General features: G+C 59.4%; 2 protein-coding genes across 3 annotated transcripts in view; one reads left to right on the top strand and one right to left on the bottom strand.

Moving 5' to 3' along the window:
- Positions 1 to 1,606: 1,606 nt before the first annotated feature.
- Positions 1,607 to 13,307, top strand: LOC119103934 (glutamyl-tRNA(Gln) amidotransferase subunit A, mitochondrial). Of its 2 annotated transcripts, none has more exons than XM_037227636.1 (11): positions 1,607 to 1,635; positions 2,022 to 2,086; positions 3,506 to 3,665; positions 3,865 to 4,060; positions 4,599 to 4,682; positions 4,990 to 5,103; positions 5,869 to 6,044; positions 6,613 to 6,818; positions 11,318 to 11,535; positions 12,121 to 12,326; positions 13,044 to 13,307. In XM_037227636.1, exons 2-11 carry the CDS (start codon positions 2,063 to 2,065, stop codon positions 13,196 to 13,198), a joined length of 1,539 nt encoding a protein of 512 aa, XP_037083531.1. In that variant the 5' UTR covers positions 1,607 to 1,635; positions 2,022 to 2,062; the 3' UTR covers positions 13,199 to 13,307. The 2 variants fall into 2 exon arrangements, with proteins under 2 accessions (XP_037083531.1, XP_037083529.1); XM_037227634.1 differs by having other exon boundaries at positions 1,608 to 1,664.
- Positions 13,308 to 14,779: 1,472 nt separating this feature from the next.
- LOC119103683 (leishmanolysin-like peptidase) overlaps positions 14,780 to 15,542 on the bottom strand; it is a 34,213-nt gene continuing 33,450 nt past the window's right edge. Inside the window, exons 14-15 of the mRNA XM_037227299.1 lie at positions 15,318 to 15,450; positions 14,780 to 14,921 (exon numbers count right to left, since the gene is read on the bottom strand). Coding sequence (XP_037083194.1) covers positions 14,784 to 14,921; positions 15,318 to 15,450 — 271 coding nt within the window. The 3' untranslated portion in view covers positions 14,780 to 14,783. The remainder of the gene's footprint in view (positions 14,922 to 15,317; positions 15,451 to 15,542) is intronic.

Here is a 15,542-nt window from a genome sequence, read left to right as displayed (position 1 = left end):
CCTCCAGAAGACCGGTGATCGGCGTCAATATCATGTCTGGGCTGCGAGGAAAAATGTCCCCAGGCTTACGCCTCAAAGACAGACAAAAAACCAAGGTCAAATATAGAATGGCTTTTCCCAATGCCTCCATACATTCGAGGAAATAAGCTTGAGATTGAGGAGTCAGGTCGCGCTGCTGCATCCTCCATGGCAACGTCACCGCGAGGAAGGATGAAAGGCACGTCTTTGTGTGGCGGCCAACTTTTTAAAGACTTTGTATTTTCCAGCCAAAAACATGGGGGGGGGGGTGGGTCAAGCCAACATGGGGGCAACTCAACAGGGGGGAGGGGCACAAAAGAATGCAAATCGATGCCCATGTCGACTAGTCAGTTGCTTTGTGAATATTCTACTCTACCCACATGCGCAAAACTAACTGCAAACGCCAAAAACGTTGCATGTCTTTACTTCAGTTGCTTAGTGCATTTGCGAGGAACATTATAAGACGGTACTAACAGCCTTTTTCCGCGGGGAAAACCAAGAGAATGGAAATATAGATTGGTTGATCTTTCGGCAACATGCCTTTATCGAAACGATAGCAGAAGTCATTGTTTCTGCTATTGTTTCAATCACGGCATGTTGCCGACATACTAGCCAATCTATGTCGCCATTCTTCCAGTTTTTCTCCGCGGAATAAGGCTATGAGTACTGTCTTATCTATGCTGCATGTCTTTGTATGATATCAGCTGTTGGGTCAACACTGCGGTATACCATGCCTATTGCTGTATTCTTTTTTAGAGATTTAGGTTCATTTCGATTGCATGAATTTGTGAGATCAGCATCCACACTTATGGGGATTTGTTGCGTGAGCTCCGGGCCCACCGATCGTCATATTCCGTGTCAACGGCGAACAATTTTTTGGAGAAAAACGTAACGTGCTGCAATGCTTACCATCCCCACAGTCTGTTTTGTCATCTGACGTCATACGACCTTAAGTGAGGCTGCTTCTAACAGGTGCATCCCATTCCAGCCAGGCGAAAGTAGCGCGCGTCTAAAGCGACTCGAACCCTCCTCGCCGCGGGGCCTTGAATCGGAAGGCCGACGTTGTAAGCAGTTAAGCAACCGGACCGACAAGTCCATTCGATTGAGCTGCGTATCACGTACGCGGTTACTGATAGGAGCGTAGCAGCACAGTTAAAGCCGCTGGATCCTAATCTGCTTCCATGCTTTTGCATACGAACGGAACATGAAGTAAGCCATTCTGCTTGAAAGTTGCTCAGGTCCAGACTCCGGAACCCACCTGATCTTGGTGACTACACACTGCTTGTCGATCCGTTTTTGAATTTTGTTTCCAAAGCGTCGGATGTGGATTCGGCGAGTGGATCTGTACGGGCCCCCACCCCTCCCCCCAGAGCTGTAGAAGGTCGCACAGCTCGTCAAGTTGACAAGGTCACACAACCCGCGAACCTGACGAGAGCTAAAATTGACGACGGGCCCTTTAGCGTGAAACCCTTGGAGAAACCAGAAAAGTGGCTTCCATATGGATAATTATTTGTGGTATGGAAGTACTTTTGCGTTACTTGACGCGTTTGTGTCAATTAAAAACCGGTCCGTACCACTGCGACCAATATCAGGGCCCTTGTAGTGAAAAGGTTCGAGGTTAGGTGGCGGGGGCTATACTTAAAAAGGTGTCTGCGATGTCTTCCAGCTCGTCTTCTTTGAAACCCGATTTTCCACGTTTTGTGCCCGCTTCCCAGTAACTCCGCTTCGAAGCTTCATTTGAGCGGCCTGTGAGCGGTGTTTGTCAGCAAAGTTGTCCACAACCGTGGCGTGCTGTGTTTCCATCCCGTTTTGTCCGTTTAGTTTTTGCCCTCTACACGGCCTTGTGCCCTGTAAAGTCGAGCAGTTTATTTAATTTACTTGCATTCATCCTCAATACCCATAGTTACCCACATAATGTTTCTTTATGCCACATGCAAATGTTTAAGAACAACACAGTAGAAATGCCCCATATTGGTGTATAACATACAGGGTCTAATTTGCAGGGGTTCCAGTTGAAAGTAATTTTGAGCTTGCTGTTTTTGCAATGCTGTCAAGTAGCATTAAGCAGGTAAGGTATATTCTCATTCATGGTGCTACTGTCTATATTACTTAGATTTTTATTGTTCCATTTTTTTGGAAGGATGCTACATGATACAGCATAGTGGCATGTGAGGATCAAAGAGATAAATGATTTGCCATGTACAAATGATGATATGTGACATAGGGGATTGACATGCAATTATTGGAGAGCCATATCAATTTAAAAAATATTGAAAGGGGAAAATCCTTTTTTTAGAAGGTGGTACCCATGACTGTCATCATACCCAGGAGCCAAAATTGGACATGTGAGTTCAGCTCACATGTGTCAGACCCAAGATATTGATGCCACACATTTGCAGCAGGCACCAGTGTAGCCAACCTAATCTACAAATTAATTTTAACAAAATTTTTGTAATGGCAGGCCTTTTCTTGACTAAACTTGACCTGGAAATTGACCTCAATTGGACCTGACTTATCACTAACTTGTGCTCATTGGGTGGCATGGTTTTGATATGTAAAAACAGCTTTGTGTAGTGTCAATCACAAAGCACTTTGGACATTTTTAGAGGTGCTAGTAAGTCACTCCAAGTTCACCTGGTGATCTCAAGTGTTTTGTTTTTTTCATATTGTTTCATATGTTATCATACCATGGATGTTCAACTTTTCCAGATGAAAACATTCAGGGCCATAGATGACCATATGTGTTTCTTTGATCAGGTGGCAATATCCTTAGATAACAGTGATAAGGTTACCTATTCCCTGGAGAGTCCCATGGCATGACTGGTGATGGTCAGTTGTGTGGGTTGGGGTAAATGTTTTAGGTGATGCCAGGCTCATCTTCAAGGGTCTGGTGCAAAATGCCAAGCTGTACCAATTCTGAGGCTGCCACTGTCCCCCCGCCTCCTGCCCCCTGCACTCGTGCTCATTGCTTTTAAGCTTTAAATGTGTACATGGACTCAACATCTCTGGATACATGCATTGGTGTTGCCAATGCAGCCAGTGCATTATGTGACACTGAAGCTGAAGTGCTGACTGCTCAGTTATTCTGTGCTAGTTCTGCTCTAGTTTGTAAGCCCTACCTTTCTTCTGTTCAATACTGTGTCTGGTTCCATGTATCTGTAACAACACATTTTTATGAAATCAAAGCCAAAGCCTCACTTTGATGATGCCAAAAAGGGTGCCGGCAGTGTAGTGGTTAACGTGTCTGTCTTGACCACTGCACGTCTGGGAAACCAGAGGTGCAGGGTTCGGTTCCCCGCGGCGCCCGCCCTTCTTGCCAGGGTGAGAGGCAGGTGGCGCCATGTAGCCTCAGCAGCTGAGTGTGTCTTAAAGCCCCAATAACGCATGCACGATGATGCCAAAAGTAATGTTTATTCTGTGGAGGAAGCACTAAGCAGAGTAGCAGTTTTGCTGCTCTAGATCCCAAGCAGTGATGTACTGTGCCCAGATCAGCCGACGGCTTCAGAGCGGTGAAGTCACTGCATCTGAGCTGGTAGAGAACTGCCTAGCGAGGGCTCACCAGACCAAGGATCTGAACGCGTTCGTCACGATCACTGCCGACCTGGCCAGAGAGCAAGCGCAACAGTCAGATGAACGGAGACGCCAAGGTGGGTCACCCGCTTGCCTCGAATACATCATCACTCGCAGCTAGCAGGGTAAAATACGAGATGCCGAAAGCTTGTACAACTGCTGTCTTCCCGCCTAGGGCAGTGACAGGTGTCAACAGATGTATCATGATCTGACCACGCCTCGTCGACGTTCGGTGACCCAGAGGCTGACCCGCGCCGCGTGACCCCGACCACGCAGGTCAACCGCTGGGGCCACTGGATGGCGTGCCGGTGTCGGTCAAGGACAACTTCTGCGTGCGCGGCGCGCCCACCACGTGCGGCTCGCGCATGCTGGCCGAGTTCCGGCCGCCATACACGGCCAGCGTGGTGCGACGCCTGCTGCGAGCGGGCGCCTGCCTCATCGGCAAAACCAACCTGGACGAGTTCGGCATGGGGTGAGCATCGGCCTGGAGAGGACGGGCAGTGGAGCGGCGGCCCGGAGAAGACGGGCGGCGAAGCGACGACCCAGGGAGGACGGGCAGCGAGGCGGAAAAAGTGTGACGTTTGTCGTTATGTTTTGGAAGAGGGTGGTTGGGTGAGGGCGTGAGCACACGCCTTCCTTTCTCACAAAGACGTGATTGCACGATTACTTATTTCTGTTTTAGTTTGTGTAACCTGGTTTCTACGCGTGCTGTGTTCTATGTATTACGTGGGTGGTTATCCAAATGTCCTCAGAATGACATCAACTCTAAAAGAGCAGCGTATTTTTCCAAGATATGGGCGAAGACGCAGCTGTTAAGGAATGTTTCGATTCCAAACATCACCTCCGTCAAAGACAGCGGAGCACCTGCGACCACGCGGCGCCCTGCGTTGGATGCTCCTTTTTTAAGTGCCAGCAAATACCGTGTCACGGGGGTAAATCACTTCAAACCCCAATAACGGCGTTGCGCTCCTTTCCCTCTGATGACTGACACTGTCGCGGTCTTGTTTCAGCGTGGGAACGGTAGACAGCTTCTTCGGACCCACGAAGAACGTCTGGGGATCAAACGTGAAGTACAAGCTACGCTATAAGTATGGGTGAGTGCCACTGCTGGTTGTCCTCTGATGACCCTGGGACGGATATTTACCGATTTCATCGGCAACCTACTTAAAATTTCCAACACGCTGTACCTGTCTTCATTCAACTCGAGAAAGAATAAAAGCAAACCGGTCTCAGTACATACTTGAATGCTGTATCAAAAGTTATAGCTATATGCTATAGTGAATGCTATCTACCTTGTAACTAATACCTTTCATGCGTATCTCTCCACCATTGAAACAGCTTTTCGCAGCCGTAATCGTGTTCGCTTATCCGCTTCGAACAAGGTTTTCGATCCCGTTGCAGGGAGCCTGCGACAGATCCTCCAGTGCCACCTAGGGACAGCGACGAAGACTTCTATATCCCTGGCGGGAGCTCAGGTGGCAGCGCCGTCTCTGTTGCATCGGGATCAAGCTTTGTGTAATGTATTGTCGGCCAGGTGAACCTTTCCTTTACAGTCCTTTAGCAGCAAGTTTGGCTTACAGCACGAAGTGCTTGTTTACAGCATACAACCCGGAGTTTGCGAAATTTTCTCCATGTGAGCATGTCCCTTGAAGACGTCCTTTGGTCTGAGTTCTGAGCCATTTATATTTCTGTTGTTTTCCTCTGCACCCTGGAACTAACCGAGGGGCTATCTCGCCGTTCCATCGGGCAGACAGTTCGGGCCGGGCCGAGCGGCCTGACTCCGGACTCTCGGATTCTGCCGTTAACTGGTGTGATATCCGACACTACCCTCTCAGCAGCGGCTTCACCGTCGACACCGATACGCATCCCGTCGCGTCCCGCTGTTCCCCGCCGTTCCCCGCCGCGTCCTGTCGTTCCCCGCCGCGCCCCGTCGCGTCCCGTCGCGTCCCGTCGCGTCCCGCCACGTCCCACCGCGTCCTGCCGCTTCTCGCCGCGTCCCGCCGCGTTCACCGCGTCCCACCGCGTCCCGCCGCGTCCCGTCGCGTCCCGTCGCGTCCCGTCGCGTCCCGTTGCGTCCCGCCACGTCCCACCGCGTCCTGCCCGCTTCTCACCGCGTCCCGCCGCTTCTCACCGCGTCCCGCCGCGTCCCGCCGCGTCCCGCCGCGTCCCGCCGCTTCCCGCCGCGTCCCGCCGCGTCCCGCCGCGTCCCGCCGCGTCCCGCCGCGTCCGCCGCGTTCCGTCCCGCCCCGTCGCGCCCTGACGCCGCCACTCCGCCGACAGCGCGCTAGGCTCGGACACTGGCGGTTCGGTACGAAACCCGGCGGCCAGCTGTGGCCTGGTGGGCCTGAAGCCCTCCTACGGCCTGCTGTCGCGCCACGGCCTGGTGCCGCTCGTACACTCGATGGACGCGCCGGGCCTGCTCGCCCGCACCGTGGCAGACGCGGCGCTCGTCTTCGGTGAGTGGTCGGTCGGCCGGCCGGGCTGGGCTAGCTGGGGCGCCGAAACGCGCCGGTACACGGCGGGGACGTGGGGCACCTGGCGGCGGTGCGTTCGGGGACATGTTGCAGACGTTCTTTCATGTTCTTGGTGTGCTCAGCCTACTGAGGTTTACTGATTTTTGTGACTGTTGCTTTGTGTTTATGAATGTTGCTATGGTTGCTCGACTGGTGTCTGGTTTTCAAGATACATAATATCTATGGATAAGTCGTTAAAAAGTTGGCTATCTGCTCCAGATACCCATATTGCGTTCTGGCACCCGGCTGCCTAGTGTTGATCGCCCGTGCACCCGTTCTCAAACACGTCGACATTCACCTCACGCCTCGTCGGAGAGCGTGACGCCAATCTCCTCTCCTTATCGTTCGCAATGCCGCCGATGTTTAGGAGCGACGACATCGTTCCATCCCGTTGACACCGTCAGCTATGTCTGGGAACGTCCCATCTCCAAAGATCTCTTTGTCGGCTCGGCATGCCCACTGTCCACCCATCCTCAGCCCCTCTCGTCCTCACGTCTCGCCCCCGCCGCAGACCTGCTGTCGGCGCCGGACGCGCTCGACTCGACGTGCGTGGCGGAGGCGCGGACGCCGGTGGCGCTTGCGGAGCGGTGCTCGGCGCGCGGCCTGGTGGTGGGCGTGCCGCGCGAGTACCACTGCCCCGGCGTCGACAGCCAGGTGCTCGACGCGTGGGAGGCGGCGGCGGCTGAGCTGGCGGCTGGCGGCGCCACCGTCCGACAGGTCAGTCACCCCTCACACAGTCACTGAGCGCGGGGGGGGGGGCGGCTGGCGACGCCACCGTCCGGCAGGCCAGTCACCCCTCACACAGTCACTGAACGCGGGGGGGGGGTCGCTCCAGCCTCCAGGTCAGCGCTGCGGGTCGGGGTCGGGGGCGGCGGACCGACGGCGGTGGCAGCAGGCTAGCCGGGCTGTCAACCCTGCCTGACTGTTAGTCGTTTGCTCTGCGCTGGCTGGCGCTATCACCCTCACTGGCCTTCTGGGTATCCGGTCTGCCTGGAAGCCCTCGCCTTGCAAGTGGCTGTGGGAAAAGTTTTTATTGGGCTTCTGGGAAGGCGGGTTAATTGTTTTGGAGGAACCCCAGCGTGAAAAGTGAAAGAAGTTGTAAAAATGGCTGAGACCCGCCAACATTTAGCTCGCACATCCGACATTTTACACCACAGGCCACACAGTTCACCTGAAACCACTCAGCAGATTTCATACTGATATTATGTAACAATTTCTGGCAACAGGATTACTGAAAATCCTAGGAATGATGTTTGAGCGCATCACGATATCAAATGGCAAGCACAAGTCGTTCGTAGAACGACACAGACTTTCCGTGCGCTTTCAGCGAGTCAGCTCCGTCACTCAGCGAAGCAAGCCCGCAAGCTCTTGTAAAACACTTAGAGAGGAATATGTCGCGATAGTGCAGTGGTGTCCTCTCAACAGTCATACCGCTGTTTGTGGTTGGCTAGGCGGAATGGTGATGCACGCGGAGCTCCAGATTCACGCGAGGAGCTTGACGGCAGATCGTACTTGCCACTACTGGGGCCTGGCCCGTAGAAGGGGTCACTCAGTATCGTTAGCAGTGTCTGAACATCACGGCGCTTCAGTCCGCCAGCCGTCCGGTTTCAGCAGGCGCGTGCCGAACGCCGGAAAGGGAAGCACGAAGGGGAGCAGTTAGCATCCTGTTCTGTAATGACACTTCAGATGAGCGGGGAACTGCACTTCTGCGCTTTGTCACATCTTGGAATTGAGGTTTATCTGCGCTCAGCCCCTGCCACTACCAATAATTTTTTGCTGCCTGTTTGCACAAAATAACTAGTTGTGTAAACGTAAGGTGGACCATCCCCAGTACTGCTGTCTGGGCAGAAATGAAGTGTTGCTATCCAAATGCTGTGCTTACGCGCATGAAAGACCACCGCAGCGACTCATCGCAGGGTGAAAACAGGTGACGTCTTCTGGGCGTTGGATCATTGGCACACATCACAACGTGAAGACCAGACCCCTGCGCCATTGGATGGCGGTGCTGCTTCAGTCCGGGTACATTGCCTCTCCGTGGAGGTGAAAGGAAGACCTGGTGCTCAGCAGTGGTTTGACAGCACGTGCATCCCCTTACCCGCGTTGCTGCGGCCTGTGCCGCTCACAGCGCGATGGTATATGTGTTTAAACAGACATGGCTGGATATTTTTACAACGATTACAGCGCCCAGATAACCCTTCGACAAAAACGTTCTCTGAGATCGTCGGTTTTGCGAGATCCTTAAAAAGCCCCCGCATTGGTGCCTGGCCGTCCCCGGCGGCGGAGGGCCACCGCCTGCGCCGCCGCCGTCGCTCAGCAGTAGATGACGGTGCAGGCGTCCTGGTAGGAGGGTGGCGGCGCCTCGGCGGCGGGCGGCGACGACGGGTAGGGCGGCGGCGGATCGGCGGCGTCACTCGCCGGTGGGGGAGCGGCCGTCGGCCGCCGCTCGGTGTCCCTGCGGCCGGGGCGGATCGTTAGTGCTGAGGCTTACGGCCGCGGGGTGAACACAAACGCCGACGGTCAGTCACGTGCGCTGACGGTCAGTCACGTGCGCTGACGGTCAGTCACGTGCGCTGACGGTCAGTCACATGCGCTGACGGTCAGTCACATGCGCTGACGGTCAGTCACACGCGCTGACGGTCAGTCACATGCGCTGACGGTCAGTCACATGCGCTGACGGTCAGACACACGCGCGGACGGTCAGTCACATGCACTGACGGTCAGTCACGCGCGCTGACGGTCAGTCACATGCGCTGACGGTCAGTCACGCGCGCTGACGGTCAGTCACGCGCGCTGACGGTCAGTCACATGCGCTGACGGTCAGTCACGCGCGCTGACGCCGACGTGAGCATGCGTTCAGATTCAACCAGGCGAACAGCCGGTAGGTTTGCGGGCACTGGGTGAATCAGTACCATGTTACCGAGCCGTGGTCACGTGGATAGCTTCGTGCACGGTTGCTTTTCGCGGCCCTAGAGGTAAGCGCGCAAAGATTTGGTTGGCAGTGCCATCGAGAATGCCTATTATTTTTAAAGACATTCCTCCGTTTCTCCGAAAGTTCAGGGCCAAAATGCTTTTTCTCTTTTCCGCTCCATTCTGATCCTCGTGCACCCCACATTGCGTGCTCACTTGAACACGTGACCGCACGGGTTGCCCGCCGCCGTCAGCACCGCGTGTCAAGCGCCCGTTCGCGCCATCCCCGCCCCGCTTCGGGCGCCGTATCCCACCCACCTGTCAGGCAGGCGCACGATCTGGCGGTCGAGACGCGCCACAGCCGGCGGCGCGCGCGCGGGCTCCGCCACCGGCGACCACGACCGCGAGCGTGCGTCGGCGCCGGGCGCGGCGGCGCGCCTGCGTACGACCAGGCAGAGCCCGAGCAGGAACAGGAGCAGGGTCGCCAGGATGGCGCCGGCCACCAGCGCCAGCAGCAGAGTGTCGTCGCGAGGCGGGGGAGGAGCCAGGTCCGGCGGCCAGTCGATCGTTGTCTTCGTCAGCTCCGCGCGCAGCGAGTTGAGGAGACGCAGCCGGCGCAGCTGGCTGGGCGGCGTCGGGCTCGGCACCACCTGGCCGCAGTAGCGGCCGTGCACGGAGCACAGACAGCGCAGGTAGTCGGCCAGCGCCTCCTCGCGCGGCGAGCGGTGCAGCTGCGGCGCGCACCGCTCCGACTCGAACGACTCGGCGGCCATGCCGCCCGCAGGCCGTCCCGGTGCGCCCTGCCACTCGCCTGACTCTCTGCTCTCCCGCTCGGTTCCGGTTTATGTCTCGCGTTTCCTGCGCTCACGCTCTTAAACCACGTCCGTGGGACATGGCGGGCGTCGCACGCTTCTTGTTGGCGGTGGCCGCCCGCGCCCGCTCACTTCACTTCACCTCACTCGGCTGCGGTGCGCGTCGTCACAGCTGTCGCCCCGGCCGGCGGCGCCGGCGTCCGCGTGCGGGGGCCGCTCAGGCTCACGGTCATGGCCGGGTTCTTGCGTCGCGCCGACCGCCGCCGGGCAGGAGATGCGCCGCTCCGAGGCGGCCGCGCAGATCGATACACCGGCCGACGCTGGGTCAGGAGAGGGTCTGGGGGACGGGGGGGGGGGGAGACATCAGCCGGCACTGGGTCAGGAGAGAGGCTGGGAAAGACACCGGCCGGCGCTGGGTCAGGAGAGGCGCCGGTAGAGACACCGGCCGGCGCTGGGTCAGGAGTGGGGTTGGGGGAGGGGGAGACACCAGCCGGCGCTGGGTCAGGAGAGGGGCTGGGGGAGACACTGGCTGACACTGGGTCAGGAGAGACGTCGGCCAGGGGCTTGGTCCGGGAGTAAGGCACCTGCCTCGGGTTTGATGGCGCATGTGATACACGACCAGACCGCTGCCAACTTATCACTGGCAGCTGGTGGAAACGTAGCGAGGTCTGTACGTTGGAGGAATGCTTGGTTATTCGGTAGCAGACAAAAAAACAGCTACCCATAAAAATATCATTTTGGAGGCCGCATGCTCGTAACGCACCCGTGGCAGAGCGGCTTAACCAAGCCACCGTGCCTTGACCGTGCCTACTCTGAGGGTGGCGAGTGTTTTCGTAGGCCTCTGTATCACTACCTTAATACTCGTATTCCAGCACGGCACCAGGCCTCTTTTCACGCCGTGCGAGCGCACCTGATATGTCAATGGTCGGGCTCATGCTCTCCCAGTCACGGGGCCTCTCAATGTACGTTGTCATTTCTGTCATGGCGGTGCTCTTACGACCTTGTGCTCCGTTGCTGCCATTTGCCCCCCCCCCCCCCCCACGTTCGCGCTGCTCCGTTCGGTTGCACGCCATCAGCGCCCTGCCGGCCGGCACGTGATGATGCTCCGCATGGCCCGGAGTGGTGCTGTCCCTCGCCTCCCGGCCAGCCGTCCCGCGGGCGCCGTCTTCTGCCCGGGGCCGCTGCTGACCCACCGGGAAAGAGGGCGTGCCCCGCTCGCTATGGCGTCGACCCCGTTTCGTCCGGCCTCAAACGGCCAGCCAGCCCGGCTCTTTTCTTCTCTCCTGGCATCTCGTCTCTCCTCTCTCTCGTCGCTGGGACGCCGCCGTGTCCCGCGACGTGGCGTAACCGTACTGATCCCGTGTCGTCTTCTCCTCCGGTGAACTCCCATCAATGGTGCCGCTCCTGCGTCCCCATGACCCGAGGACGCCACCGCTCCTCCCGCCTCGCCCACCTGTCGGCGCCGCCTGACCTGACCTGGCGTGACCCGGCTTCCAGGTGAGCCTGCCGCACACACAGCATTCGATCGCGTGCTACAGCGTGCTCAATGCGGCGGAGGTGGCCAGCAACATGGCCCGCTACGACGGCGTCGAGTTCGGCTTCCGCTCGACCGAGCACGCCTCCACCGAAGCGATGTACGCCGACGGCCGGCGCCGCGCCCTCAACGAGGTCGTGCGCGGCCGCGTGCTGGCCGGCAACTACTTCCTTCTGCGGAGGTGAGCGGGACGGGGCAGGGTTGACCGAGCGCTGAGCTGGGCGGGCGGGGCTGACCCGGGTAGGCGGGGCTGACAAGCGCTGAGCCGGGTAGGGCAGGGCTGACCGAGCGCTGAGCCGGGTAGGGCAGGGCTGACCGAGCGCTGAGCTGGGCGGGGCGGGGCTGACCGAGCGCTGAGCCGGGTAGGGCAGGCCGCATCGATCAGTCTTGTACGCCGGACTTAGGACCTAGGACCTAGGACGTGCGCGCTCTGTCGCGGTACGGGTTGTGTTCGCCGGAAAGGCAGAATCTGCGTATTACCGTGCCGTTTCCTTTCACGTCCTCGAGAGTGTTCGTATGGCAAGAATGGCCCCTGTCCCGGGGATGCAGATGAGGCTGTGAAGAGTGCGAATCCCGCCGTTGACATCAGTGGCGCGCGGGCGCGTGGCTTGCTGAGAGTGCGGAGCCAACGTTGGCGGGTGTCCTTGCACAGTCTGGTGGTCAGTCGGAGGGATCTTGTGGCTTCCTGCCCAGCCGTGTCCTATGTCGTCCGATGCTGCATCGTCCCGGCCAGCCCGACCTCCTCATAGCGCCCTCGCCTCGGCAGACACTACGACGACTACATGGTGCAGGCGATGCGCGTGCGGCGTCTGATCCAGCGCGACTTCGAGCTGGCATGGCGGGCCGGCTGCCACCTGCTGCTCACGCCGGTCACGCTCACCGACGGCCATCTACACTCGGAGTTTGTGCAGCGCGACAGCCGCACCAACACGGCCGCGCTCGACTACTGCACGCAGCCGGCCAACATGGCCGGTGAGAGGCGCGCCGCGCAGGCCGCTGGCGGGCGGGGGGCGACGGCTCAGGTGTCAGGGCGCGGTGACTGGTCGGTCGCTGCGGGCAGAGGTGGCGTTGGCGCTGCGGGTGGAAGTGGTGTGGCGCTGCGGGCGGCAGAGCGCCCGGTGTGGAGGCCGCTCTGGCGGCTGGAGGGGCGGCGGGCGGTGTCCGGCGGCGGGGCGCGTGCTCACCGCTCGATTCAGTCCAGGAGCGCGTCGCTCCACTGCGCCGTCCACTCGCGGCTCTGCTAGCGTGGCCAGGTCCTCCCAGAAAGGCAGCGATGGTGTTCGTCGGCCTCCATTATTATTCAGTTTGTAGCCGTGCTTCACATGACAGCAACGGCGCCTCAATGCCACATGAGTAATACCCGTCACCCCTGCCATGTCGCCTCTAACGGCACGTCATCAGCTGCTGGTCTGCCGGCGGGATCTTCAGCAGTTGGCCGCGCCTGGTGCCGGCCGGCCATCGTCGCCCTCGTCAGCCGTCGCCGCGCTTGTGTCCGATGCCATCGGTCGCCACAGGCCATGCCGCCAGCGGGCGGGTCGGCTCGCGCCGCGCGCTTGACGCCGCCCGCCGCCGTCCTTCTCGTCAGCGGCCGATTTCGTGTCGGACGCCACGGGCTTCCACACGCCGTGCTGCCACTTGATGGGCTTGGCGGCGTGGCGCGCGCCTGACGCCGCCTGACGCTGCCCGCAGGCGTGCCCGCCGTCAGCCTGCCCGTGCGCCTGTCGTCGCGCGGCCTGCCGATCAGCCTGCAGCTGATGGCGCCGCCGCTGGGCGAGCGGCGCCTGCTGGCGGCGGCCCGCTGGCTGGAGCGGCGCCTGGCCTTCCCACGACTGGAGCTGGTCTGACGCAGGGAGCGGCGCCGGCGCCGCGCGCGCCTCCAGCCGGTGCGGGTCTGCTCCAGACTGTGGACGGCACCAGCGGCGGCGTGAGAGCGCTGTCGGCTGTCGGCTGTCGGCTGGGACGGCAGGCGCCGCCAGCCCGGCCCGCCGTCTAGTGATACAGAGGCCGCCGACCCCGGCCCCATAGTCATGCTCGTGAACAGTGCTGGTTTTCTGATACATTTCTGCTTCAACCCGTCAGCTTTTATTTTCTACTTCTCTCGGAACTTTTAAGCAGAGCCTACGTGACAGCGAATTTGCCTCGTTTTCTTTGCCGGATGCCTTTTTCGAAGGACCTACGTTGGGATCGATTTCTCATCGAGCTAACCTGTTTTGCGATTTTGTTTAGGATGGGGTGCGGCGTCAGCAGTGGCGACTGGCACCCTGGCGTGGCATGGCTTATGTCGCCGACCTGGCGCGCCAGCGCGCGATGGTAATTACCACGGTTGGGTGGTGATGGTCAATAGGATGGGACGTCAGGCGAGCCATCTGAGGTGTCTTAGAAATTTACCAGAACGCTTACGGGAGTTGCCGGTGACCTCGGGTTGATATAGAACGGAGTTTAAGTAACAGCAAACAACACTAACTCCCAGCGGTCACAAACACGCGTGCGTTCGGGTAAACATCGCTTCGCTTTATTACATACCATCGTATATATATACACACCGATAACGGCAAACACGCACTAGTGGCGGCGGCCGTGGACAGCACGCGCGCGGGCCGACGCTGCAGCGCCGGGGCGCCGTGTGCGTCGCGCCGCGCCGCGCCGCTGAGAAACTGGAAGCCCGTGCGGCGAGCGCCGGTGGCGCCGCGCGGCGGCGGCCGGCGCAAGCTGCGGCCGGCCGCGCTCATCGCCGGGAGGTGGCGGCCGGCCTAAAGTATCACAGGATCGGAACGCGCTGGGACGGTAAGGGTTGCGAGACTGGTGCCAGGGGCGGCCGCCTACTGCGCCCAAGGCATGTGCTTGTACTGTGGCCAGTGCGGCTGAGGAGTGCGGCGCCGGCGGCCGTGACGCCCGGGGAGCGCAGCGGCGGACCGCTGAGGCGGTGAGGACCGGCCGGCGCCGCAGCTTCACGTCAGGTGCCCCGGGCACCCGGTCAGTGAAGCTGGCTGGCGCCGACACGAGGCGGACAGAGCGAGGTATCCGGAGGCGCTAATCAAGTCGCCGGTGTTGTGTCACGCCGTATCGTGCTATCGGACATGCCAACTCGTTTCATCTCCCCACGTTACGTAGAACGCCACATTTCGAGCACGACTGAACGCTTCGAGCCCGCGGAGACACCGTGCCCATGAGCTGCCCCATGGCGCCCGCTGTTCACCCGCCCCCCGCTGGTCACCTCGCCAGGTCCGTCGTGCTCATTCCTCTCGCCTATCAACATATCAACACCAACAGCGCGCCATGACTAGACTGCTGCCGCCTGGCTCGCTTTGATTGAGCGCTGAGTGCGGACACCGTCGCTAGATGTCACTGGGACGCCGCGCCGCGCCGTGCCGGCGCTGCCGCTAGATGTCAGTGCCGCGCCGCGCTATGTGCCGGCAGCGCCGCTAGGTGTCAGTGCCATACCAGCGCCAGCGCCCAGGCGGCCAGCACGGCGGCCGAGGTTTGCGGCTCGGCGCCGGCGCACATCAGGCTGTCGGCGTAGTACCGCACCGTCTTCGGCACCGGCTGGTCCGGCTTGCACCGCATCGTCTGGGGAGGCGCCGCAGCGTGAGCTGGGCTCGCCAGACGGCTGACGGGCCGCGGGCGAGCGAGCGGACGACCGACCGGCGATGATAACCGACTGTGGGTCAAGCTGGGTCTCGAGCGGGGCACAAACCACTGTAGTCATACAGGCAAGAAGGGATAACTGATCGTGAGTCGTGGTAACAGCACGGACACCAGGCATCCTGCGTCGTGCGCACGTGGTTTTTTTAACTGCGCAACGCTAGCAGAAATTAATCCCGCCAACTTATAAATCATGGCAAACACGAATACTCCAGACAGCGACAGGGACCAGACGGCGAGGCTTAAGGCCACCCCGGCTACATCCACCACATCAGGGCGGTCCAAACTGAGCGTTACACGGCGGCTGGGCGCCGGTCGTACCGGGCAGATGTCTGAACACTTGGGGCAGCGAATAGCGCCCACGTGCAGCCAAGAGTTGGCCATCAGGCTGATGTTGAGCTCCTGGCCGGCATGGAAGCACGTGTACGTGTGGTTGGTGACCGTCACGTGCACCCTGCCGGAGAGCGGGCGGTCAATTGTTGCGCGATAACCGCAGGCACATACGACCAGAGCTTGATGGAGAGTCACCACTTACAATGCACAAGC

This window comes from Pollicipes pollicipes, unplaced genomic scaffold, assembly GCF_011947565.3.
Source record: "Pollicipes pollicipes isolate AB1234 unplaced genomic scaffold, Ppol_2.1 Scaffold_5724;HRSCAF=6776_pilon_pilon_pilon, whole genome shotgun sequence".
Taxonomy (NCBI): Eukaryota; Metazoa; Arthropoda; class Thecostraca; order Pollicipedomorpha; family Pollicipedidae; genus Pollicipes; species Pollicipes pollicipes.
Note: the sequence above shows the minus strand (reverse complement) of the source record. Positions and strands in the feature narration are given on the sequence as shown.

Excerpts from the sequence above, each read along its gene's own strand:
- LOC119103934 (XM_037227636.1), top strand. The coding sequence starts at position 2,063 with ATGCTGTCAAGTAGCATTAAGCAG. Across the intron at positions 3,666-3,864 it reads AGATGAACGGAGACGCCAAG|GTCAACCGCTGGGGCCACTG; the intron begins GTGGGTCACCCG and ends CCGACCACGCAG. Across the intron at positions 6,819-11,317 it reads GCGGCGCCACCGTCCGACAG|GTGAGCCTGCCGCACACACA; the intron begins GTCAGTCACCCC and ends CCCGGCTTCCAG.